This window comes from Coturnix japonica, chromosome 6 (assembly GCF_001577835.2).
Source record: "Coturnix japonica isolate 7356 chromosome 6, Coturnix japonica 2.1, whole genome shotgun sequence".
Lineage (NCBI taxonomy): Eukaryota > Metazoa > Chordata > Aves > Galliformes > Phasianidae > Coturnix > Coturnix japonica.
The window spans coordinates 8998756-9023834 of NC_029521.1; the positions used below are offsets into that span (position 1 = coordinate 8998756).

Here is a 25079-nt window from a genome sequence, read left to right on the forward strand (position 1 = left end):
TGAGGAGGGTGCGCTAATGGGTTCCTCCATGCTAATCTCTGAGAAAAGCCACCCAGTGCCACGAGCAGATTTTGGAGGGTAAGGGCTGCAAGTTTCCTCTGTTTCCCTCAAGATGTAGCTCTCAGCCTAGTAACAGGAGAGAAAACATGGTGGTCCCCATCAATGTAGGACCTGCAGATGTAGCTGGGCACTGCTCTTTCCCTGAAGGATGTGTGCCTTGGTCTGCAAGACAGATTGAATGTCTCTTTTAGTGATGTTTATTTGCCTCATTGCCCTTGCTGCCATTTGGGAAATCACAGAACAAGCTGCCCCTTCAAAAACAAACAAAAAAACACCCAGAAAACTTAGATGACAAGTGATTTTTAAGAGGAGTTTTTGCCTAGTTTGGTTAGAGCCTTGAGGTGCAAAAAGTGGGGCAGCTCCCTGCTTCCACCCCCAAAGCCTTTGTGAAGATGATTCCGTTTCCAGGGGAGCTGGTGGTAGGTCAGAGGGATGGCTGAGCACCGAAGACAAACACAGGAACCCCAGCCAAGGAGCCACTTGGGAAGATGTGGGATGAGAAATAGTTTCCAGATTTTCATTTGAAGGTTAAAGTTTTTGCTCAGAGCTGCTTAACTCCTGGCCAGAGAGGGACAGTGTGCCGATAGTGGCAGAAACAGATGATTTCCATGATTTGGCAGCTCCTGGGATTACATACTTCATAGGATCAACATCTTAAAAAGAAGACAAGGAAAAACAGCTACCCAACAAAAACAGACTCTTGGAATCACTCACTGCTGAACTGTTGTTTTGGCCTGATACCGTGCAAATCACTCTGCCGTCCTCTAAGGAGAGAGAGGCAGCAGTCTGCAGTCTAGAGAGGAAGCCAAATTGCGCCATTTCCAGATTTTCCCCTTAATTCTTTTTTTAGCACTTCTTGTCTGGGGAGGCTTCCAGCAGGGAGCCAAAATTAATGAATTGTGGCTAGGCTCTACTTGATTTTCGCCTTTTCGGAAAGCAGTGGTGGACAAATCCTTTAATTTACAGCCTGTCTTCCCTCCTGGTCACTGGCCAATGGGACCAGGTGGTTTTATATGTATCTTGCAATGCTAAGCAAAGTTGACCAAGTTCAACTTAGCAAAACTAAGAAAACAATGCAAACGTAATCAGGTCCTGCTAGCACTGTGTATAAAAACACAACTGTTTGGTGCAAGTCCAGGCATTCTGTGGTAGGGGCAGCCCTCAAACTGTGCAAAGAGGTTATTTATCCCCCACCTCAGCAGGACCGAATCCCCACTGAACCTCTCTGCAGGTGCAGGGAGGCTGGAAGAGGTGCAACCTGAAGGTCTTACCTCTTCTGCTAATGTGATGAGCCCTCTCCAAAGGGGATAGCATTGCTTTGCTATGGCAAACCTTATCAGCATGTTGCAGCCAAGCCAGCCTCACCCACCCCAGTGTTTTTAAGTGAGTAACAAAGAAGCTATTAAATACATTGCAAGCCAGTATGTTTGCTGTAATTATTCGCAAACTGGTAGCAGGAAAAGGCAGGGGTAAAGGGCTTGATGCTCACGTTCCTCGTAACACCACTCCTTTTTCCCTTAGCTCTTAGATGAGAAAAAGCAGCCAAAGAGAAAAAAACATATCTGCTCCAGAATTATTTGAGGAAAATGAATGCACTGGGACAAGGGGGAGAAGAGGAATGGCTGTATTTAGACACCAGTGACCTGCAAGGTTTGTCTTGCACAGAGCAGCATCCTACACTAAACGCCTCCAGTTTATGGCAGCAAGGATTGCCATAAAATGAGCTCAGCCTCTGGAACGTACTCCAGAAGGCTCATGTATGGGCTAGGGACACCCATTTAATTAATGGAGAAACTTCAAGGAAACTGCTTGCAATCCAAACTGGACCTGCTCCAGCATTTTCCTGGCCCTGTATAAATTGGAGAGGGAATGTGAGATTTCCCCTCCTTCCCCAGTTGTATTCTCCTTGGAGGGTAAGTAGGTCTTGGGTAACTCCTCGGAGAGTTGTAGGATAAATGGGCAAAGGATACAGAAAAGGTTTCATAGACAGAACTTAGGGTCCATCGGAATCCCTTTCAGTTCCTCTAAACTACTGTCTCTGTTTCATCCTTTCCAGGGACAGCCCGGAACAAGAGGTTTTCCTGGATTCCCAGTAAGTGTAACTGCTAGATTGATGAGGTACATGTGTGTGGTATTACTAAGAAGTGTCATTAGTGCTTGCTGTACCTTATCATTTGTCTGATGGCAATGTCATTAGTGCTTGCTGTACCTTATCATTTGTCTGATGCCAAGGATCTGATCTGATACTCCTGGAAAAATGTAATGTTTTCTTCGTTTACTTTCTTCTCTTGTTTTTGGTTTTTTTTTCCTTTTCTTTTTAATTTTAAGTGATGCTTAGGGGGAAAAAACAAACAAACCATAGTATGCCAAAAGGAAATTAATTTAAAGAAACCCAAAATGTAAGTGTTAAAATAACATAGTTGAAGCCCGATCTGTTTAGTGAAAGAAAACCATCCTGAGGAAATACTCCCCGAACAAAGAAAATAACCATTGGGTAGGTGAAATTCAAACCTTACTTGAGCTTTTAGGTGATACTGCAGTAGCAATGAGCATCTGTAATCCAAACAGGGCCTCGTGGGATGCAGTTCAGATGAGAACTGGGTTGAACACCATGGTCATGCCAAGGGGAAAGGGCAAAAAGCACAAGAAGGGGGGGATTTTTCTCCAATGTGAATTTACAGATGGGTAAGGGAGTGAGAAACAAGCCTACAAGAGGACAAAGCACATTTCATTTCAGTTTTACAGTTGCTGACAACGCTCTGTGGAGCATCAAGGCTGCTGGAAAGCTCACACGGTTGCTATTTATTCTTATACACTTCTCCTGGACAGTTAGGAAGCCTAAGGCAAACACAAACAGCCCTGGCGCCCTGGCTCCTGCTGAGCAGCTCAGCTGCTGCTCCAGGACACGCGATGTGCTAGAGCAGGTCTTCAGAGGAGGCTCTTGCCTGGAAAGCAGAAGGAATTGGCAGCCTCTGAGCTGTCCGACCTGGCTCTGCAGCTCTGCCCTTCATGAGAAGGGGGGGCTGTGAGCTGCCCTGAGGCTGAGGAGAAGCAGATCTCCCCTGGCCCTTGTGGTCTTTGGCTTTTGGAGCAACAGAGAAATCAGCCCAGCTCATGAGAAAGCATCAAGTGGGATGGCGCTCCACAGGGCCTGTTTTTCATCACATCCTACCTTCGAAATGCTGCTGAGCTCTGTGTCACTTCTTCCCTGGGACACTTTTATTATACTATCATTCACAAAAATTCGTTTTCCTAATGGTGGATGCCTTTGTAAATCCGAATCTCCAGATAACTGTGCTTATTTTCCATTAATTGATGAGATGCTGCAAAATTTGAAATGCTGAAGGTTTCTTTTTCCTGCACACTGCCAACAAATAATCTCTCCTGCATCCCTTTCTTGTGTCCAGCTTTGCTGCTGAAATGGGCTGACATTGAGAAGGTCCCAGCAGAAACAGTTAGGAAGCTTGGGTGGTACCCAGCTGTGTGGAGTTGTGGCACATAGTTTTTGCTGGGGCAGGTGGACAGATGCCCAGGTGAAAGCATTTCTCATCTCTTCTTTTTTTTTTTTGTTTCAGGGTCCTATTGGCTTGGATGGCAAACCGGTAAGCAAACAGCCTCTCTCAAGGCTTTGTGCCCTGCCACCTACCAGGTCTCACTCTCCTACCAGCTTGCGTGCTACAGAGTATATTTTTAAGAGGATTATTTTGCAGTGTCATGCGCATGCATGGATTAAATGAAAATCAGAAAGTTGGCAGGCAGGATGATGCCACAGATACCTTGGGAGGGATGCAGGTGAAAAGAGATTAGGGAGAGAGCACAGCTGCTTCCTTTCTAGGCAGACCTATGAACCAGCACCTCATAAAAGCAGCAGTCAGCCTGCTGCAGGGAAAAACCTCAGTGTTCTGGGTGCTGGGGAGCAATGTCACGTTAGCTATGTGAGCAAAGCTCCATCTGTTTGACGTTGCATCTCCCTTGAGAAATAATAGAGGCTGTGAGTACCTCCCAGGGCAAGGGGTAAGCAGGTAAAGCAAACATCTTCTAGAGGTTGCACTGGCTGAAACTGAGGGATGTTTTCTTTCTTTTGCAGGGTCATCCTGGACAGAAAGGAGAGATGGTAACAACAACAACAAAAATTATATATGCTTGTGGTTGATGGATTGGTTTGAAGTGGCATTGCCTGTCAGCTGGAATTGAGCTTGTAGGCAGACTAGTGGTCTCAGCTTCAGCTAATGGCCTAGCTATGTGCCTAATTCTGTAACTTCACTGCAGTGCAGAGATGCACGCCTGTAATCTTTACATTATGGCTATCAGATTCATCATGTCGCAACAGCAAGTCCGTAGTTATGCATGGGATATGTTTTCCTCACAGTTAGCAATTATGTTCTTTAAATATACTCCGGGAGATGACATTTTTCGTGGTTGGCCTCATAGCAGAAGTAAAAGTTGATGGAAAGTTTTCTGAAAACACATCTGGTGGCTTTCAACTTATCTAACAAAAAAAAGTGTGCTTTTTGTTTTGAATGCTTTTCTTTCCCATCTTGAAGCTCTGTTTCATTTGTGCATCATACCAAAATGCTTTCATTTGGGAAGGATAAACTTGGGTTATCCTTCATGGGAACCCAAATGTGATCTTGTTTCTCTTAACTTCTCAGAAGATGAAATCCCCAAACATGAGCACGCCAAGGTAGCAGCTCTGTAGTCAGCATTGCTCGGTGAACTTCTGGATGTTTTCTTCAGCAAATTCTGTTTTTGGAGCCCGAGTGTCAGTGTAGCCCTCTGGCAAGCACATGTTGAAGATCCCCATCCCCTCTCCCTGGCAGAGGGTGAGCTGCCATCCCTCAGTTGCACAACCCTAGCTCAGGCTTCAGTCTTGGCTGCTGCTGGTTCGATCCCAGTGCGTCAGCCGAGCAGACGTGCTGTCAGCTGAGGTCCAGGGAACAATGAGGGTGTGTTTTCCTGATGTTTTTTCCCCCCTCCTTTCAATAAATCCCCCCCGTGGTGCAGCCAGAACATGTGTGCGTTTTCACTCCTCCCCAGTAACAAAGGGAACCCAGGACTCTCTTGGGAACTGTTCTCCATGAAAGTCTGTAAAAGCTGAGGTTCCACCTACTCTCTATACTGACAAGTTTTGTCACTGTAAACCCATCTTGTATTCATGACTATGTGTTTCTTTAAAGGGTGCCGCAGGTCCCAGGGGACAGCCTGTAAGTACCCTTTCTTTTGTGTTTGTATCTCCCCCCAATCCCTTTCCTCTTGCATATACAGAACTTTACCGAGAGCCTTCCAAAATCTTATCTCTTTTATAGGGACCCCCAGGACAAAAAGGAGAAAAGGTAATTTTAATGGGCATTACACTGAAAATTGCACGTAAAAAACGAGCAGAGATGTGGACTGGTGCTGCTCGGCTTGATTTTGAGTGGTTGAGAGATGCAGGAAAAGCAGAGGGCTGCGGGGTCAATGGGTGGGAGGTAGGCTGCTTATCGGGTGCAAATTGGCATAGCCTCACTGAGTTCAATAGAGCCACCATGATTTACACCTTGTGGTTCTGCCCTCCGATGTCTATTTTGGTTCTCTCTGTTTGTGGTTTAAACTCTTTTCTTTTAATCCCCTTCTTTCACAGGGTCAGTGCGCAGAATACTCCCACAGGGTAAGTCATTAGCGTTATTATCGTCTGTCCTGTGCCTTCCTGAATGTTAATCCCCCTTTCGTTTGAATGGCTTTTTGTTGGAAATATAGATCGTTTCATGAACAAGATGCGTCATCCGGGCCTGAGAACAGTGCTCGGCTGATTGATGTGTTTCACAGAAAAGCTGCAGATAAGGACTTCCAGGAGGGATGTTGGCTCTAAGCTCTCTTCCTGCCCACTGGGGATGACCCCCAGCTAAATGCTGTCATTGCTTCTTTCTGGAGAGCCTCTGTGTTGCAGCATGGTGGGGGGGAAGGTTGGTGTCTTCACCCCAAAACTCAGTGAGACCTTTAGTTTCTGTAGGAGCAGAGAGCACTGGCTCAGTCACACTTCCACAGTTTGCCATGGGGGGACTGGTGGCAAACTTTTAATGAAAGCCAGGCTGTTGCCCCCCTTACTTCTGTGTCCTGGCGTGGCCAGCATGTACAACTGTCAAGAGAGGAGAGAGTACATCATGGAGTTCAAGGGGATTACAGGGGCAGAATTTAACCAGCTCTAAAAACAACCAGAGTGCTGAAAATCCACTGGAAATGCATTGGAACAACATCATATGAAGTGGCTGGAATTTGTGATCTGGATGTACAGGGAGACAGGCTTAAGGGCTTTCTGTTTATTTTTGATGAGCCTCTGAACAATTAGCTGGGCTCTGGTGCCTGTCCTCAGGGGAGCAAGGCCATGGATGTTCTGCGTAGCAGAGGCAAGAGCACAATCTCAGCTGGCAGCAAGAGAGATGGGAGCAATGGGCAAATGCCAGCCCGGGTACAATAATAGCAGGTCAGCTGTGTTTATTTAGGTGAGCCTGCTCACTAGATCGTTATGTTAAAAAGAAGCTAACAACAATGTTTGCCCAAGCGGTGTCCTGGATTCTTGTTACAATCCTTGGCTCCTGCCTGTCCTCAGAGCTCAAGGGGAAAAGCAGGGATGGGACTGGCAGCAACACTGGGAAGCAAGGGTGCAGACTGTGCATCACCGGGTGCAACCTGGGGCTAGGGCATACAGGTTTGGTGGGCTGGGCTGTAGGCACCCTGGGGTGATGCCACAGGGCTGGGACAGTAGGGAAGAGGTTGGTGCAAAGGCTCACGTCCCAGCAAATCCTTGGAGATGCTTCCTTGGCTCTCCTGGGATAGCTCTGGTCTCACTAAAGCAGCAAGCAAGGAAGAGATGTACTCATGGGAGGAGTGACTGCCACCAGATCAGCTCTGAGGTGGGCTGTCCTGGAGTGTCTGGTCACAGGCTGCAACGTTGGGCTGCAGTTCCTTCTCTTCCTCCCAAAATCAAAGTGAGAATGAACTTTGTCATATACGTGCCCTACATTTGACTGAATTGCAATTTCTTCTTGATTTACTGGTTGATGAAGACTTTCGTCAGGTTTCTTTTTAGGCAAGGAGGTGAAAACCAGCATCCTAAAAAGCCAGAGATGTTGTTTCAGTTTTGTTAGGTCTTTGTTTTCTTAGGAAGGAAATGTAAGGTTAGGATGCATGCTTTGGCTCAAGTTGTAGTTTTCTATTTTTCCTTCTGTATAGTGTGTGGCTCTGCAAGGGATGACCCCAGGCAAGGGGCTGCCCCAGAATGCCACCTGGGGCTTAACACTGGGAAGAGAGGAGCAGCCACACTTTGTCTGCTCTCAAAAACACCATGTGTCTCACTGACCCCCTGTTGTGTGTCTTCCCTGTCCCCTAGGAGTATCTAAGTACCACCCTTGCAGCCCTGCGCTCTAACCAGATCCTTACGCTGAAGGTTTGTGGGTAACAACCTGACGGACCAGTTCTGATGCAAAGGCACAAGGCATCCAATATTGCATGCTCCTCTTGCTATTGGGTCCAGAGAGGAAGGACTGGCTGCAGGAGGCTTTAGGCTTTTCCTCTAAATGATCCTACTTGCACCCAAATCCTCTGTTAGATCTTGTCTGTTTTTGGAAGGGCTCAAACTGCTTCCCTCCGTTTTCCCCTTCATCTTTTTCATCATCCTCCCTCTACTTCCCTGCACTCTGTGTAATATTTCAGAATCAGTGTATCTGAACACAGCCACAGAGTGTGGCGATGCTGCAATATTGGATGGCCACTTCCTATTGCAACAAGACTGTGTCCTAGCTTTTGCTGCCAGAGCAAGGGGTGGCATTTAAAGGGACTGAGCAGCGCTGTTGGGGTGCAGGGTCACTGTGGTTGGAGACCTGCAGGCACAGCTCTGGGATCAGAGCACAGCTCACGTGGGGAATGGCTGTGCACAGTGGCACGGGCTTTTGTGCTTGAGCACAGAATGCTCCTTTCTCTTCTCCCTGTGTAAATGGAGAACAGCTTCAATGGAAAACTGATAGGAACAGGAAAGTGGATCAGGCCAGAAAAGCATTCCTGGGCCTAGAGCTGCTGTGGTGACTGCCAGGCTGACAGCAGCGTGTATGCAAGTAGAAACTGGATACTGCAGGAGGATGAACAAATGCTCCTGAGCTTTAGTGCATTTGATTGCTGTGTGTCCGGGTCAGCTTTGTGCACTGAGGCAGCATTCCTGGCTATAAGCAGTTGGAAGCTGCTGTTACTGTTATGTGAGGAAAATCAAAGTGCGGGCTTCCAAGGCATTACCCTCTCAGCTCAGGGCTCAGAGACACTGAGTTCTTGTCTTCTCCCTTGGCAATGTTCATGTAGCCAATTGGACCATGCTGGAGTCCTTGTGCTGGCCCTGAGCCCCTCTGCTGACCCCAGACAGCCACACTGCCATCCACATCCCGGGGAAGGGTGAGGCCATGGATACTTTGTTGTGAGGGAAGAGGGAAAAATATGGGAAAGCACACTTGGAAAAAACTTGGAGAAGATGAGCTTTTTGGTAGCTGCCTCAGATCTGATGATGAGAACTGAAGAGCAGAGCTAGTGTGGGGGTGTCTTGCAATAAACACTGCCTGGGAGTGGAACTGAGTCAGAAATCCCCTGGGTGAGCTCTCTGTGAGCAGAGGAAGCTGCAGCAGCTCTGTGCTGGAGGCCCTGGTTGGCTTGGAGTGGTGGACAACATGTCCCCCGTGAGCAGTGCATGGCGTGCAGGAGCTCAGAGGTCTGCCTGCAGGTACCTGTACCACGTGCGGCTGCACGCAGTCATTGACTTTCACAGCAATCTCTCTGTTCCCCTTTTTTTCTGTTCTCTCCCCTGGCTGCTCTCTGACTCTCGATGCCCTAATGGCCTCCTTTGCCCTGTGACCTTCTGGTTTGATCTCCAGCTGTTGCCTCTCCTCAATTCAGTGCGGCTGGCTCCACCTCCGGTCATAAAGAGACGCACTTTTCAGGTAGACCTTTCCTCATTGCCTGTTTCTAAGCCCGTTCTGATGCTTGTGATTAATCAGCTTACTACCTGTGTGTCTTTCCGTACAAAGGGGCTTCCAAGGGGCTGGGGCAGAGCTGAGGGATGTTGTTTGAAGTGGAGGAAATCTTTGATGTGATAATGGGACTAAAAAGAAACGCAAGGGAGCCAGTGCTTAAATCTAAAAGAAATGGGCCATGAAACTGCAGCCAGGACTGTTGACAAGCAGTCTCCTGCTTTACTAAGTCAGGTCCTGAATATTCAGTATCCAGAAGAGGTTGGAAACCTCTTGCTGAAATGCAGCTAATGTCTGTGAAGTTTAACTGAGATGAATGAATAGCAAACAGGAGGACTAGACTGGTCTGAGACACTGGGGAAAGCGTGTTTAAATAAGCTCTTATAATCATTTCATTAAATTGCATTAAATCTTTGTGTAAACACATTTATTTTTGGTTTCCAGGGCCATAACTCATGTTTAGTTTAGTTATTTTGGTAATGAATTCATAAAATGAATTACGGACGTATGAATGGTAGTGAGTAAGAGAGTCCATAGTCAGAGTTCATGTGGCTTTTAATGAGCCCACTTAAATTATCCCCGTTCCATCACTTGGGATGGACTTTCCCGTGTGGATAAACCGCTGTAATTACCCCACTGGAGTGTGCTGGGCACCCTCTATGAAGTGGCTGGGTTTTGTCACCGTGCTGTCTGAACTGCCAGATGCTAGCAGGGCACCGCAGTGCCACGAGGTGCCTTCCCAGCACTGTGTGAAATCCTGGTGTTATCACTTGAGCCTGTGCTCTCAGCCCAGTTCCTATCAGCTCAGCGTTCACGCTGCATAAAGCCCCACGGCTTATGTGAGTTGCCCTTCAAAGTAACAGTCTGAAGAGCCAGGCCAAAGGCTGACCTCTTGGGAAGGCTTTGAAAGCTGAAGTTCCTATCCAGGATGAAGTGGGAAACTTGAATAGCTGCCCCGTGTCTTGTCGTCAGCCAGGGTTGCAAATTCCCTTTATCCCCAGAGGCCAGCTTCACCAGAGAATTTTGCTGTGATGTTTTGCTCCTGCTGCCTTATTCATTCTCTAAGTGAGACAAAGTGTAAACCACTCCTCCAGATCTGCCAGCACCAAGCAATTCCAGGAGCTCGACATTTGAATGCTAAGAAAAAACACGAGGCTGTAAAGTCAATGCTAGTGCTTGAGGAAAGAAAATCCTGCTGCTACCTCTGAGCACATCAGCAGGAGCCCTTTGCACATGGGCTTGGGCTGAGCAAAGGCTGTGTTAGGAGGCTCTACGAGCATTGCATTGCTGAAGCACAATGAGGGTGACCAAATGGCGTTTTAAAGAGCTGAAAAATGGCACCAGGCAGCAGCTAAAAATACAGAATGACATCTGATGACTGTGACACCTGATCTCCAACTTACAGTATCCACTTACAGTCCTGTTGGATCTGTGGGGGTCTTTTCAAGCTGAACGCATTAATAAGAACGTAATGATGTGGCAATAATGTTTTGTGTGGTTAGGGATCTGTGTGGATGGGCACGCACTTACACACACTGTGCTGTGCTAGATACAGCTGAACAAAGGCAATGTGAATGGGGCTTGGTGAACTCCCACTGGTGCTCCCACGCAGAGGAAGGGCTTCTGCTCCCCCCATTTCCCCATCCTCTGCTAGGGGGACAGCATGCGTTCCCAGTTACTGAACTTCCCATAAGCCTGGCCCACACCTTGGAAATTTTCTTCCAAATAGAGCTCATGGCAGAAAGTAAGAAATCTGCATCTTATTTCTTTCATGTAGAATTCTAAATAAGGCAGATGTCCCTGTATCTCCTTGTTTTACTACGGGCAGCCAGGATAAACAGCACCATGGTTAGGAACACATGCAGGGGACAGATTTTATGCATTGCCATGCACACAAGGCTGCACGACAGCAGCCTTGGCTTTACCCAGCAGCAGCGTCGAGAGCATAGACGCAGCAGAGACACAACCACATGTCCATTGATTTACAATTGAGAAATCACCATGTTTGATTTCTAGCTTCCTGTGGAAGAAGAGTTTTTCAGATGGAAACAGGATGTTGTGATATTTTATCTGGGCAGAGCAGTCCGTGAGACAGCAGCTTAGCGTGGGTGCCATGGGGCCGTAGGAGTTTGCTGGATACATCAATTATAGATCAGCAGTCTGGTATTCAGCGTGGCGCTTCCAACCCACTGTCTCCGCAGTGCTGCTTGGTCCTGAGCGCCGGTCCTTTGGGCCAGATGGCATTGCTGAGGCATGAGCCATAGCCGCTAAGTGGCTACTGAGGGGCTGGGGAGGAACCGGCTGGAATGGCTTTCCTTGGAGAGCTTAAAATGGCAGGTGGCTCTGCACGCACTCGCTTGTTAAATCCTACAGAAACAGGCTCTGCCTGGCCGACATAGGCCTGCTTTGGGTGAGCTCCAGAAATGCCATGATGATCGTGTTATTTTCTTTCGGTTTTGTGGCATTTCTACTTTTGGTCCTTGGAAAAACAGCAGGAGCGTTGCCCAACAAATGGAGCGCAGGGAGAAAAAATAGGCTGAGGTAAGATGCTGCGGCTTTGCCAGGAAGTGCCAGCGTGGTCACGAGAGGCTTTGCTTCACATGTGACTGTCAAGTGCTTTAGAGAGCCGCTTGAGAAGCCCAGGAGATGTTGGCATTTGATGTGCAATGCGTTTGGGCTGCTTGGCCACCTGTAGATCACTTGTAAGGCAAGCTCTGAGCAGGTAGCCTTGCATGTATTTGCAGACCATGGGGGTTGGCTCCTCCTGCCCAGGTAGCCAGGCTGTCATTGGCAGGGCTCTGCCTCTCTCTTGGAAGCCTCTCCACGCACTAACTTTTCCTCTGCCTCTCCTGCTTCAGCCGCGCTCACCCGCCTCGGGTCTTTGTGGTGGTGGTGTGTTGAGTTAGCTCTGCCTGCTGGTAACCCTTCTTTTAACAAACCTCAGGGTGAACAAGGACAAGCAGGAATCCAAGGTCCTCCAGGGCCACCTGGCCCACCAGGACCTGCTGGACCAGCTGGACCAGAGGGAACCCCAGGACAGCCCGGACCAATTGGGCCACCTGTAAGTTCATTTACCAAAAAGCCTTCACCTTTGGGTGCAGACAGTTTCCTCTGGTCTTTGCTGCCACTTCTGAAGCCAGATAGCCATGGACAGGGGAATGGCAGGGAAGGTGGATGTGAGGGGGGGGGAAGAAGTTCCCAGGAAGGCCCTGCCCTGTTGATATCTGTTCACACACATGTGAGTGGGTCACGCCAGCCCTGTTTCCTCCTCCCTCTGTCTGTCTGCAGTGGAGGAGAAGTAATATATAAGGTGTAATTATTCTGCTTGCAGTAGAAGCCTGGCTGATAAAATCCCTACCATCCCTTTGAAGTCCTGCTCCTGCCCCATTCTCAGGCATGTAACAAGTAGTCAAGGAGGACAAAAAGCAAAGCACATTTTAAGATACAATCTATTGCTAAACAGCAGGGAATAGGGCATGCTAACATCCTTCTCTCTTGCAACAGGGCAGAGATGGAGAACCTGGGAAGCCTGGCAGAGATGGAAAGGTGGGTGCCAGAAACCAGCTCTGCCCCCATCACTTTGCATAGCATTGTCTACATTTGCCAACTCCAGTATCTATTTTGTTTTTATTTACAGGGCTTACCTGGGCCTCCTGGACCAAAGGTGAGACATCTGGCCTCAACTTGAGGAGTGATAAACAAGGTGATAATCAGAGAGGTGGACTCTCCCAGCATGGAGAGATGTATAAATTGTGGAAGGTGAAAGACGGGGAAAGGAGGCTACATCAAATATCTGAAAAAGATTTCAAGCCCAGCTTTGTATTGCCCAGGGGGCCCATCCTGCGTGCTGACTCATGAGTTTTGTCCTGGCAAAGTGTCCCAGTTGCATCTCAGCAGAGCAAGGCACGCCTCATCAGCCCCTCTTGCAAAATTCTTTGCCACACACAGCTTTATTGGCTTCTTCCACTCTCAAAGCATTTACCAGTGCTTCAGGAACTGATTTTGCAATGCTATTGTTAACTCTACCACAACTTCCCATTTATTCACTTGCCAAAGTGCAAGAGTGAGGGGGTAGTGGTGGTTGTTTTTCATCTGCTGCTGTCTATCCCCATTTGTTTTTATTTGAGATACTTCACCAATGTGAGGAGATAGGAACCACAGAGCTGGGGCATGAGTTACCTGGCTGCTGGTGCTCACTGTGCCTCTCCTCCTAGGGTTCATTCTCTATAGGTAACAGGGAACCCAGACTCTGAAGGCTCAGGGACTTGGTGGAGTCATTCTGAGCCAAAGGCCTTGTGGAATGGTCCCAGGGGAAGGGGCAGGGATTTATTCTTCTCAGGCCGAGACTCATTTTCTTTTGTCTTTTTGCCTTTTGCAGGGAGACCCTGGGATTCAAGGATACCCTGGCAGAAAGGTAAGAGGGGGCAGTTCCAATACTGCTAAATGAATTAAGCTGCGCTGATGCCTTGTGGGATGACAGCTGCAAATCCCTGGACTCCTATGGAGCTCCTTGCTGGTTTCCTTTCACTGGATCAAGGGCTGTTGCGAGTCCACGGATCCCCTAATGCTCACCTGTGTAAGGAAAGTTGGGACCCAGAGATGTCTTTAACTCTCAGGCAGCAATGGTACAGATTTCTCCCTACTCATACCCACTTCCACATTTAGATCTAGCTCTTATACTACTAGAAAGGGTCAAATCCTGGCTATATATGACTTAAAAGTTTATCCTTTCCCTGGTTAAAAGGCAGAAGCTGGCATTGCCTGCAGGTCTGCAACAGCAGCTAATTAGCAGCAGGGTTGAGTCAAGTCTGGAAGGTGTAATGAAGAGACAGGGAGACCAGGGAAAGCGCAAAGGAAGATCAAAGGGGAAGAGGGAATGGTGAGGTACTGCTAAAGGGATGTTAGTGGGAGAAGGGGAAGGCAAATGCTCCCAGCAGGCAGGAGTCCCATGTCCCATGTTATCTCTGCACTGCTTTATGGCTGCTCTGTGGGCTAAAAGGCAAGACCTGAGAGCTTTTTAATTAGTTCTGTATAAGCCAAGACGGTTTTGTTATGTTAGGAAGTGGAAATTATAGCCCCCGTGGACCACAGCCCACTCCTGCAGACAGACACAATTTATTGCTGCCTCTTGCAGTGAACCATCCATCGGTTTTTCCATTCAGAGCCCATCCTGTTCTGAGTGTGCTGGCGGGTGGCTCTCAGCGGGTGGGGGGCAGCAAGGGGGTCCCTGCAATGACCTCATGGTGAGGGCCTCTCCTTGGAGCTCCTCTCACACAAAACAACTTGCCTGGCTCATTTGCTCACTGAGCAAAGGTTCTCAGGAGAATGAGCCCGAGGTTGCAATCTTCCTCTGGAAATGTGGAAGGAATGGATGAATGTAGGGAAGAAAATCCTCCCCTGGTGTGTGTCAGGGAAAGGGACAACAGGGCAAAGATGTTAGCTCTGATACGATGCAGGTCTGTGGGAGCATTTCCTTCAAGCAATACTTTTTGCATACTGAACATCTTTCTTGATGCAGAATGGTGCTCCTGCCCTAGTGAGACCCAGAGGGGAGGTTGGTGCACGGTGGTGGGTGCTTCTGCGTAGGACATTCCTCTCCTTTCTTTTCTGACCTGAGCATCCCATGTGCTCATCACTGCGTTTTCTGCTTTCTCTGTTTCCTTTCTTCTCTTTCTCAGGGCGAGGTGGGCATGTCAGGCCTGCCTGGTGCACATGGCCTTCCTGGAGCTACTGGCCCCAAGGTAACTCTTAAACATGGCACCAGCGAGGCTGTCTCCCAGGGGCAGATGAGTGGCACAAAGCCTAAAAATGCTAAAGAAATACAGTGACTCAGGGCCCAGGGGCAGATTCTCTGTAGCAGAGTACAAGCCATGTAAACAGAGACTTGCTCCTGCGTGAGAGATCTGGAGGATTTTTGGCCACAGCAATTTCCCTCTGTCCTGAACCAGGACAAGGATTAGCCCTGCATAGACTCCTGTTCAAGAATAAATCTGACCCAGCTTTTAGATGGTTTTGTGCTAAGGCTGGGTCTGCTCCACAAAACAGCTTGATGGTTGATTGGTCTACACCCAAAATATGTAGGAAGCATTAGCATGGGCTACCTCCAGCATCCACTCCAGCAAGGTGCACTGCCTTGCAGTTCTCAGGGAGGGATGGGTTACAGCCAGTGTTCAGACTGGTGTTGTGGTCTCTCCAGAGACCTGTGCTTGCCTTCATTACATACTCCCTTCTTTGGCAACTTTCTCTTTAGCCCTTGCTGTGATGATTGTTCTGCTTGCTCAATTTCTCCTTGCATTCACTGTCCATCTCTGTGTTTTCTCTCTGTCTGTTCTTCGCTGGGCAGGGTGAAAAAGGGGACACTGGCATCAAGGTAGGTATGAGGAATGTGGTTTTCTACCATGGTAGATATCTGGGAGATGCTGCACCTTTGGCCGATGGGTTGTGAGAGGAAGTTGGGTCTGAGCAGCTCTGTGAGGTATTTAATGGAGTACACATCTGTGCTGCAATTAACCACAGACTCTCTAAGCTCAGGCAATAAAAGCACCCTTTATCCATTTGGTGGAATTTGATTCTTACCAAAGGCATTTCTCTGACTATGAAGCTTGCAAATGATTTGTTACATTTCTCCATTTGATGGGATGGGTTGGGGTTTCCTCATAAAATCTGGTTAGCTGACGCATCAAATCCACTCAATCTCTGTAGCTCAGGCTGGGGTTTGGCACCAGGCTCCTTCTGTCTGTTTCTGGACACTTCTTACAGTCTTCTATGCTCTGTGCCCAGATGTTATCTGTTTGACTAAAATTTATTGTACCCATATATTTAAAGTATATAACTTAATGTAGGTTGTGCTTAAAACATTACAACACTGGTAAGTGTTCATTGAGTCAGAGCGTACTCCATCACACCATACATTTTAAACATCTTGAGAAAGAGCTGGTTCTGTAATACTTTGAGAAGCATTAGCAGTGACACATACATTTGAAGTATTTAGTGTGTGACATGCATCTCATTTATTGTGCAGCATATACACTTTCTATATTTTTTCCATCTGGGTGGATTACTATTTAAAAGCAGAAAAGGCACCTTCAGAACTTAATGTGAATGTGTTACATAGAATTTAAAGAAAAATCCTTTGGGAACGCAGGCTTTGGTTTCATAGTTGAATATTACAGCTGCAGTTGCCTTCCTATAAGAAGGCAATACATCTTCAGAAATAATACGGTGCATTTAAAGTCCAAAGGTTCCCCTCTATCCATCTTCACATCAGTGTAATTCCATTGAGCACAAAGCTCCTGATCTGTGCTAGTGTAAATGAGAGCAGAACTGCTCTCAGAATTAGTGCGTTTTGTGAGCTACAAATTTTCTGCTGTCTTAACAGCCAGATGCTCTCCTGCTAAGCTGAACTGCAGGACTGAAGTTGGAGCGTGACCTAGGTGGGAGACACGTTTGGAAGGCAACACTGCTTTCCACCCCAGCGTAATGCTCCCACGTTTCACAGTCAGCAGGCACCTGCTCTGCTTGCACCCACATATGAGGGCTAATCAGCTCCTGATTTATCTTTTGGAACACTAACAGAAATTTCCTAGTCCCACATGAGGTGAAAACAAACCATGTGCAATATATACTGGATCTGGGAAGGTCTGCTAAACCTTTTAGTCAATTCCAATTGAGTTTTAGGCATTGATGTGTTTTGGGGAGATCCTAGGGGCTCCTTATGGACTCCCTATTTTATCAGTGGCTCTGGGAGGAGAACAGGGGCAGAGATGGGGAAAGAATTTGGCACCTGTTATTGCAAGGCAGCCTGCACCAAGCAGAAAGGAAGGCAATCCTTTCCTCCCACTGTTTCCATACTCTGCAGCAATTCTGCCTGCTCTTTGTATCTGGGCTCTGGCAAAAGGAAAGTCTCCAAGGCTTCAGTGATATCTCAGGGTCTTGCATATTTGAGAGGCTTCTCTGTTCTGTTAGAGAGCAATGACTCAGTGAGAGCCTGGGGACATGCTCTAGCTACTTGGGTCCTTACTCATCTTGCTTCATAAGAGCGGAGATGAAACCTGCTGTGCTTTCTGTGCTAATAAATAGGAGCTCCATAGGGTCACCTCCCAGCCCCAAACCAGCCTATTCTTCTGCACACAGACTTTCATTTGTTACTGTCAATATCACTTCCCTCTCTTTCCTTTCTTCTTTGCTCTGAGGGATTGAAATACAAGTGCAGAGATACCCCTAAATCAGCAGCCAGACATCAGCCAGTAGCAGCTCCCGAACATCCACATGGTGCATGAATTTGTTGCCTTTGGAAATTTCTTCTTTCCTGTCTGCCTCCCTTCCAGGAAGGCCATTTGGGACCCTGGGAAGCTTTTAATGTTTCCACCATTGGATTCAATTACATGTGCCAGAATCTGTTTTCATTTTGATTGGGGAGCTCAGTTCAAATACTGTAGGTGATTCATAGTTTATCTGTAGGGACCCATTTTACGTAGCTTATCACTGCTTTTTCTGGTAGTGGAGAACATTTCAGGCTTTGCCCTGTTGAAGAAGCTTGCATGTTGCATTCAAGCCTCTTGTTCCTAACCTTGAGGTTGACAGTAACATTGCATGAAGGCCAATACACAAGCTGTAAGTATGATCAGCTGGGTCATTTGAATAAGCTTTTGATTTGATGTGCCCAGGTTAACCATCACTTTTGGCCTAGCTGATGTATATTTTTCTCTTTTTCATGATGGTTCTTAGGATGAGGTTTTTTCCCATGCTCTGAGAAGAGAGCAGTAATGATCTGGGGATGTGAGCTGGGCATTTTGCTTCTGGCATCTGCCCTTGGTGATACATCTAAGTTTCTGGCTTGGCTGCCTTGTTCTGGTGCTTGCTGTTGCACCCTGTGCAGCCCTTCCCTGGCCCAAAGGGCACAGCAAGACCACTGAGGGCTCAGCATGCTGGAACTTACTGTCTTACAGAGATTTCCAAATAATTAGGGGCTTAGAGATACTCTGGAGAGTTGCTTTTCCTGCTTGTCCTCTGGCTTTGGCCCTGAGGTTTCTTACTGCTCTTTAATGATGCAGTGCCATGCTTGTTTCTGCTCTTTAATTAGCTCTAGTGCCTGTGTGATCCTGCAGGTGTTAATGAGGGCTGTGTGAATGTGCTGAAGCCATGGTCAGGAAATGTCAAGGTAGTGTGGTTGCTCTGTAACTTGCTCCCTGTAAGAGGTTACCTTGCTCTCATTGGGATGGCTTTGCTTTTTCAGGGCTAAATAATTGAAGAGCTCTTCAGGCACATTGCATCTTCCAGGGAACTCTCTGGGTTACTTCCCTGTACAGGGCTGCTCTATGAGGCTAGACTCCACAGCCTGGCTGCTGCCCAGCAGACCACATTGGTCTTGTCTCATTTAAGAAGAAAAACAGTAAACAGCTGGAAAAGAGGGGCACAGAGTGATCTTCACTTCTTTAGTACAAAGCATTCATAATTACTGGTTTATTTTTCTTTCATATGAACACAGTATATGTCGAAGGGTGGGAAGTAGTCAAACTTCCAAGCAAGGGCTAAACACTCAAAAGAGTCAAAAAGGCCACAGTGTAGCTGAAGTTTATAGGCGTGTGCTTGGCCTTTCCGGCAGGGCCCAGGGAGGACTCATGCTGTATCTGTTGCTCTTTTTCTGTTTCTTGCTCTGCTTCCAGGGGGAGAGAGGCATGCCAGGGCTGCCAGGAAGACATGGCATGAAGGTACTTTGTGAACAGTGGAGTGATGCTTGTCTGCCTGTTTTCACCCTTACCACTCAGCTGCCCCTGATGCACAGGCATCACCTGGATTGGTGTGTGTGTCTGCTGGTCGATGACTGTCCTCAGCTGAATTCTTTCTGCTTCTAAATTGCAAAGTATAGGGCCTAATTCACGATGGAGACCGTGGGGAGAGAAATGTTTTAAAAAGCGAATGGCATACCCTGTCTGATGCTGTCTTGCAACATCAGGATCTTAGTGCTCAATGCTAGCGAGAGCAACCAGTTACCAGTGTTCTAGGAAATTGGCATTTCATAAAATGGGGGTCCCAGTGTGTTAGCCCACTGCAGTCAGCAGCATTATGCAAGTGTGAACCTGGACTGATGCAGCAATGGATCATGGCCAGTGTGTGTGAGCTAGCCTGCATGCGTGTGCATGGCAGCTTTAGAATAAGTACTAGAAAATAATGTCTGCATCCACTGCCATTTAAAGGCCAAAGCGAGGAACCGTCATCCCAAACGTACCATGTAAGCCTAACCCAAGCCACTTTCTGCACATAATCCCTTTCATGACTCTAGCCCATATTCACTAAAACCTACTGACCCCTGAGAAATTCTGGAATGCTTTTTTCCCCTTTTATTGCATAGAATCCCTGATCTCCATCTTCTGTCCTTGTGTTTTTTAGCTTTGTCCCTGATTTGTTTCAGAAAGCTGAGAGGTATGATCCCGCTGCTCTCTGGCTCCCCACTCCTCCTTGTTCGAACTTTTCCAAGCTCTCTTCACTTTGAACTTGGCTCCCAGACCTTCTCTCTGCCTCATGTGCTACATCCCAACCCCTGTTATCTCCCACTTCTAACATTACTCCACCTCCTCACCCTCCTTAGACCCCTCCTTATCCCTCATATTTGCTTTTGTAACTGGACAGTTTCACCAGGCCCTAACTTGTACTAACAGAGATTCCAGAGCAAAAGGTTGATGCCAAAGACCTGCATTTTTTTTCCTGCTGTTGAGGAGAATGAGGTCATGCTTGGGAGTCTTTTGATCCCCTAGGGTGGCTGGCTTCACAGCTCTCCTGAAGCCGCCTTACTGTAGTGTCAGTCCTCTGAGATGAGAACAGAATATGGGCAAATAAGACCAATGCTCTGGTGTTACAAACCGATGTTCCTCGAAGTGCTTGAGCTGATGTATCTGGGATCAAACTGAACTGAGTGTTTGGTCCTTGATCTGACTTTGCTTTCCTTAGTTACTTGATTTGATGCTGCTTGTTGGCCTCAGCTTCACCAGCAGGGCTAACGCTCAGGGTGGAAATCTGGTTTTCCTAACTGGGCTGTGCCCATGTTGTCTGTCTTTGGGTGAGCTTTCTGGAAAGCAGGGCCACTGTGATAGGTGAATGACCTGTAAAGGGAAGGAGGATGTGTGCTATGTGGTGTTACAGCATTACTTCTGAGTTTTGGAAAGGAAAATATGTGGATTTTGCCTTTATAGTTCCACTTGGCTGATAGTGTTTTGTTTCTTAAATATATTTATATATTTATATATATATACATATATAAAATAAGTCAGTTTCAAACAATCTGTTTCTGTCTTTCTGTCAGGGTGCTCCTGGGATGGCCATGGCAGGGATGAAGGTCAGTTCTACTCTACGCTTCAGCTTCTAAAGAAGGGCACGTTTAAGAGCCAGAGAGAGCTGTGAGAGCAAAGGAAAGTGGTCAAACAGCTCCCACTGAAGGGGAATAGTAGAACTGCTGTAGATTCTTGCAGAGAAAGCCAGATCTGTCCTCAGCTGCATCTGCTGCTCCACACAGCTCTGAGCAGAGACAGGTGGTACTTCACAGCAGTATCGGGATGGCAGCTGAGCAAAAAGTGAGCTGGGTGCCAGTGTAGGGGCTGTAAGCCACCTTGATGGAGCTGAGGTGTGCTGTCTTCATTGACTCCAGCTGCTGAGGAAAAGGCAGAGATAAAGAGGTTATCCCCAGAACTGGTGGGGATAGTTTTCTCCCTGATGCTGCAATGTTCCCCTATTTATACATTCCCTCATCCTTGCTGTATTCTCAGCTTTGCTGTGTTCCTGTGCAGAGATAGGAGTAAATTCCTTAGTGCCAGCAGATGAGTCTTGACTTAGTATGGCAAGTCTTCTCTTGAAGCACAGCAAGGTGGTTGATCCATCTTGCTGTTTATTTTCAGCTGGCTAATGAAGATGAAACAAGCTTCAGGCAGAAGTTCTAATAGGCATTTAAAGCATCCTCAGGCCCCAAGTCCTCCACAGATGAATGCTCCTTTCTTCACCCTGTTAGCTCTAGGAGGTTTCTCTGTTCACTTTCTATTCTCTCACTTTATTTTCTTGTCTCTTCCTTAACAGGGTGAGCCTGGGACTCCAGGAGAAAAGGTACTTGGAAATCATTGCTCTGAGCCTGCACTTCTGTTTTGTTTGTGATTTGTTTGTGATTCCCCCCCCCCCCCCCCGCTTCCCAGAGCAGCTGAGGAATAACTCTGTGCTCCCCAAGGCACAAATCCAGGTCTTAGTGACACCTGCCAGCATAAGCAATGGCAATAGTAAATGACAAGAGTGTACAGTGAGAGCCCATCCTGCAAACAGATTCACTGCCTCCCACTGGTATCTGTTGGTAGGATTACCTTCCAGCTGCCTTCCTCCCATTCCCTCTACCCCACAAAATGCCTTCATCACCCTTCACTCAGCCAGCTTTCTACCTCTGCCTCCCAGCATGACTGTGCCCACCAGTGGTACTGCCACGGTGCATCAGGGACTATGGGATGTTGTTCTTCTGTCACACGCTGCAGGCTGCCCCGTGCTGCCTCTGCTCTTGCACAGTTTCGGCATAGCGTGACCTGGTGTGAGATCCTGTGGCAGGCATGGTACAAAAATACCCCGTCACTCTCCATCACTAAGCAGCTGGTTTGGTTTCTGAACAGCTGGTTCCTCTTGTCTGAGGCTCATTGGGTTGTGTTACAGCATGCAGCAGCCATGTAACAGATGCTCTCTGTCTCTTTTCTTCCCCATGAAGGGAGAGCCTGGAGTCCCAGGGAGGATGGGCCCCCCAGGTTTGCCAGGGAAAAGGGGGCAGCGGGTAGGATATTGTGTGTTTGGGCTTGGTGTGCTGTGTTCCCTGAGAGTGGGAGCTGGCAGCAGCCTGCTTTGCATTGCATTGTCATGCTTGCAGGGATCATGTGTCCTTTTCTTGCTCTTACCATGTTGGTGAAGTGTTTGCGTGTTCTTGCCTGTAGGAGGTAGGGGGCTGGCAGCAATCAGGGCAGTGTGAAGTACCCAGGGCACAGTCTTTTCCTGGGAACAATTAAAAGCAGTTCTGTGTACCCCCTACAGGTGTGATCCTTGAATGAGAAGTATGATACCAAGACCAGAGAAAGGCAGAATGTGGCTATGGGGAGAGAGTTGGGTGGGGGCCTTCCAGGCCAAATCACCTTGAAGGAATGGGCCACTACACTCCAGAATTACTTAGAACAAACAAACAAACAGATTAGTGCTTGTTAATTATTTTCTATGGAAAGTGCATGTCTGTTCTTAGAGCACTGGTGCAAACCCACCGCATGTCAGATGTGTGCCCCTGAGCTCTGATGAGACTGGTGTGCAGCACCTGCCTGTGCAGGCAGCAGCATGGCACTAAGGGGACCTCTGTGCTGGCCTTGTTGGTCTGCTGCACTGCTTTTGAGGAGAGAGGCAGAGAAGAGAGGTTTTGAATTGTTCTTTGTAATCTGCACGAGTCAATTTTGGAGACGTGAGGATTGCAGGTAAGAAAACCTTTTTCTGATGATGCATTTGAAACCTCTCTTCCTGGCAATGAAGAAAGCTGTTAGACTGTCCTTACAAAGCACCGAGTCCCATGCAGCACCCTCTATCTGAGAACCATGGGTTTAGCAGTTGGATGGAGTGGGCAGAACAGAACGCAATTTCAGGAGAAAAAAAAAACACAAATTGCTTCCCAGTAATTCAAAGGGGGGTGATCTGAATGCCACTGTGAACTAAGCAAAGTCACTTCACCAAGTGAGTGCCAGTGCTGGACACTCTCTTTGCTCATTACCCGCAGTGCCTTGCACAGCTCACCTGCAGGCTATGCACACCAGGCAGCACATCAGCAGGTCTCAAACCATCACCTCTTCTTACCATTTTTGCCACTCTTTTCACTGCTTTTCACCACCACTGTGTGTCACAGAGCTTGGCTGATAGCTGAGATGCTGCACTGCTTTCATTTAAAGAACGTAATGAGTGTGGAGTTTGGAACCAGGAGCAGGATTCATTCCATTGGGATTGGTGTAGGAGTGTGGGTTGTGAGATTCTTGCCAAAGCAGTGTTAGCCACTGAAACTGGGAGGTCTGAACAATGAGAGTTGGGAAGTGGAGAGTTTGCGTAGGAAGAGCTCAACTCTGTCAGGGCATGGAGAAAGTCCTTCATTCTAGGCAACAGCTTCTCTATGTGTGTGGAATGGGGAGAACCCGTTCTGAAGGGCTGATAGGAGAAAGGGCTTAGCTGAGCAATAACAAAGAGAAAAGGGGGTTCTGAATCCCTGTCCCAGTCATTTTCATTTGGGGAGATATGGCAATGATGTGTGAAAATATACAAAAACCCAGGAGAAAGCAGTCACCTGCTTGAGCAGGTACTGCTGGTCCATGCCTTGGTTTGCCTAAAATAAAGTCCCTGAAAGGAAAGGACAGAGGTTTGAAAGCAAAAGCAACTTTTGTTGTCAGGGAGAACAAAAAATGTGTTTACAAATACATTAACAGTAAGAGGAGGGCCAAGGAGGATCTCCATCCTTTACTAGATGTGGTGGGGAATTTCTCTACTGAGGATAAGGTTACCCAGGGAAGTGATGGGGTGACAGGGTGAGGTAGTACTTAGGGACATTGTTTAGTAGGCAGTATTAGTGATAGGTGGGCAGATGGACTAGATGATCTTAGAGGTCTTTTCCAACCATAATGATTCTGTGATTCTATGAACTTAACTTGTCCTTTGCTGCTTGTCCAGGGCGACCTGCCGAGTCAGCTTCTGACTGTGTCTGTTTCCTAAACAGGGAGAGAAGGGCCGAGCTGGTGACCCTGGGCTCCCTGGCCCAAAGGTTTGTATTTTCCATGAGTTGGACACCACTCTTCGTTTCCTTTCCTTCTTCCTTGTGCCAGCTGCATGCAGCCCTTTCCCTATGATATCTTTGATTTTTGCAGTCTGAGATGTAGATAGTAAACACACCTTCAGTCAGAGTTTCACCATGAACTTGCCCTTTGGAAAAGGGGACAATTCATTTAATGACAGTGACCATGTCTGGAAACATGAGGGTTTAATGACAATGCCATGTGGACACTGCTTTCTTCTTACTGCTGGAACCCCATGTCAGAGCTGTACTGGCCTGGCCCCTGACCAGGCCTGTTATGTGCCTATAACACAGCTGGTTGCTTGGCACAGGGATGTTCCTGGGCTATCCAGAGGCCAGCTGAGGGAAGGACACTGGCTAAGCTTGTTCTGGGCCCTGTCTCTCTGAGCCAGCAGCTTGGCAAGTGAAGTTAGGGAGATGGAATGAGATGTGATTTGTTTTTTCTTGCACAAAGGGAGAGAAGGGAAATGGTGAGAATGCCTTGGTGGGAATCAAAGGGGAACCTGGTCCTCCTGGTCTGCCTGGGCCCCCAGGACCAAAGGTAAGCAGTTTACCCTTTGGTGAGTTTGTTCTCTTGGCACTGGGTGGTGGAGAAAGGCTTTGGGGTGTGAAGTCATGGGTGGAGACGGGTTAATTGAGGAGGTGCGACACACTGGGGTGCAGTTCTTCCTACTGGGAAAGCAGAGTCAGCAGTGGAGTTGCACCCTGTCCATGCAATTCAGACCAATCTGTTTATTTTTCTCTCAGGGAGAAGCTGGTGACGTTGGTGCTGCAGGATCCCGGGGGGAAAAGGTACACAGGGCTTGTAGGCAGCCCAGCTCTGGGTTTGGTATCACAAAAATATTCCTATACTTTGAAAACTTAGCAGAAATGAATCATTTTAAAACTGAGCTGTTTAAGGCGAAGATGAAAAGCAGAAGGTTAAGCAGAGGAACAGACCTGACCACCACTTGCTTAGTGGCTGTACCTATGTTAATGGAACAGGCTGACCTGAGCCTTCAGAACCATCTCTTCCAGCAGCAGCTGCAGGTGGAGCACACTGAATCTCTGGTGTGCCAGGGAGTATGTCAGGCTGGTGTGGGGAACAGGTATACCTCCAGGTATTTTGGAAGCGTACTTTCTCGGAAGAAAAACCTACAAAGCTACTTTGTGGTGTTACTGAAGTATTGAAGGTTATGTGCAAGGCTTTCTATTCCAGCCTAGTTGGAAATTGT

At 47.6% G+C, this 25079-nt stretch overlaps 1 protein-coding gene across 5 annotated transcripts in view; it reads left to right on the forward strand.

Moving 5' to 3' along the window:
- COL13A1 (collagen type XIII alpha 1 chain) overlaps positions 1–25079 on the forward strand; it is a 94953-nt gene that overhangs the window by 46541 nt on the left and 23333 nt on the right. For 3 of the 5 annotated variants that reach the window (XM_032445299.1, XM_015866453.2, XM_015866452.2), the window contains 20 exons: positions 2117–2152; positions 3636–3662; positions 4148–4174; positions 5238–5264; positions 5367–5393; positions 5681–5707; positions 8949–9014; positions 11989–12105; positions 12549–12590; positions 12682–12708; positions 13423–13458; positions 14723–14785; positions 15388–15414; positions 18710–18754; positions 20344–20376; positions 21108–21134; positions 21772–21834; positions 23791–23835; positions 24320–24406; positions 24613–24657. In XM_032445299.1, the coding sequence (XP_032301190.1) occupies positions 2117–2152; positions 3636–3662; positions 4148–4174; positions 5238–5264; positions 5367–5393; positions 5681–5707; positions 8949–9014; positions 11989–12105; positions 12549–12590; positions 12682–12708; positions 13423–13458; positions 14723–14785; positions 15388–15414; positions 18710–18754; positions 20344–20376; positions 21108–21134; positions 21772–21834; positions 23791–23835; positions 24320–24406; positions 24613–24657 (894 nt within the window). The remainder of the gene's footprint in view (positions 1–2116; positions 2153–3635; positions 3663–4147; positions 4175–5237; positions 5265–5366; positions 5394–5680; positions 5708–8948; positions 9015–11988; positions 12106–12548; positions 12591–12681; positions 12709–13422; positions 13459–14722; positions 14786–15387; positions 15415–18709; positions 18755–20343; positions 20377–21107; positions 21135–21771; positions 21835–23790; positions 23836–24319; positions 24407–24612; positions 24658–25079) is intronic. The other 2 variants (XM_032445300.1, XM_032445301.1) reach the window with 2 other exon arrangements.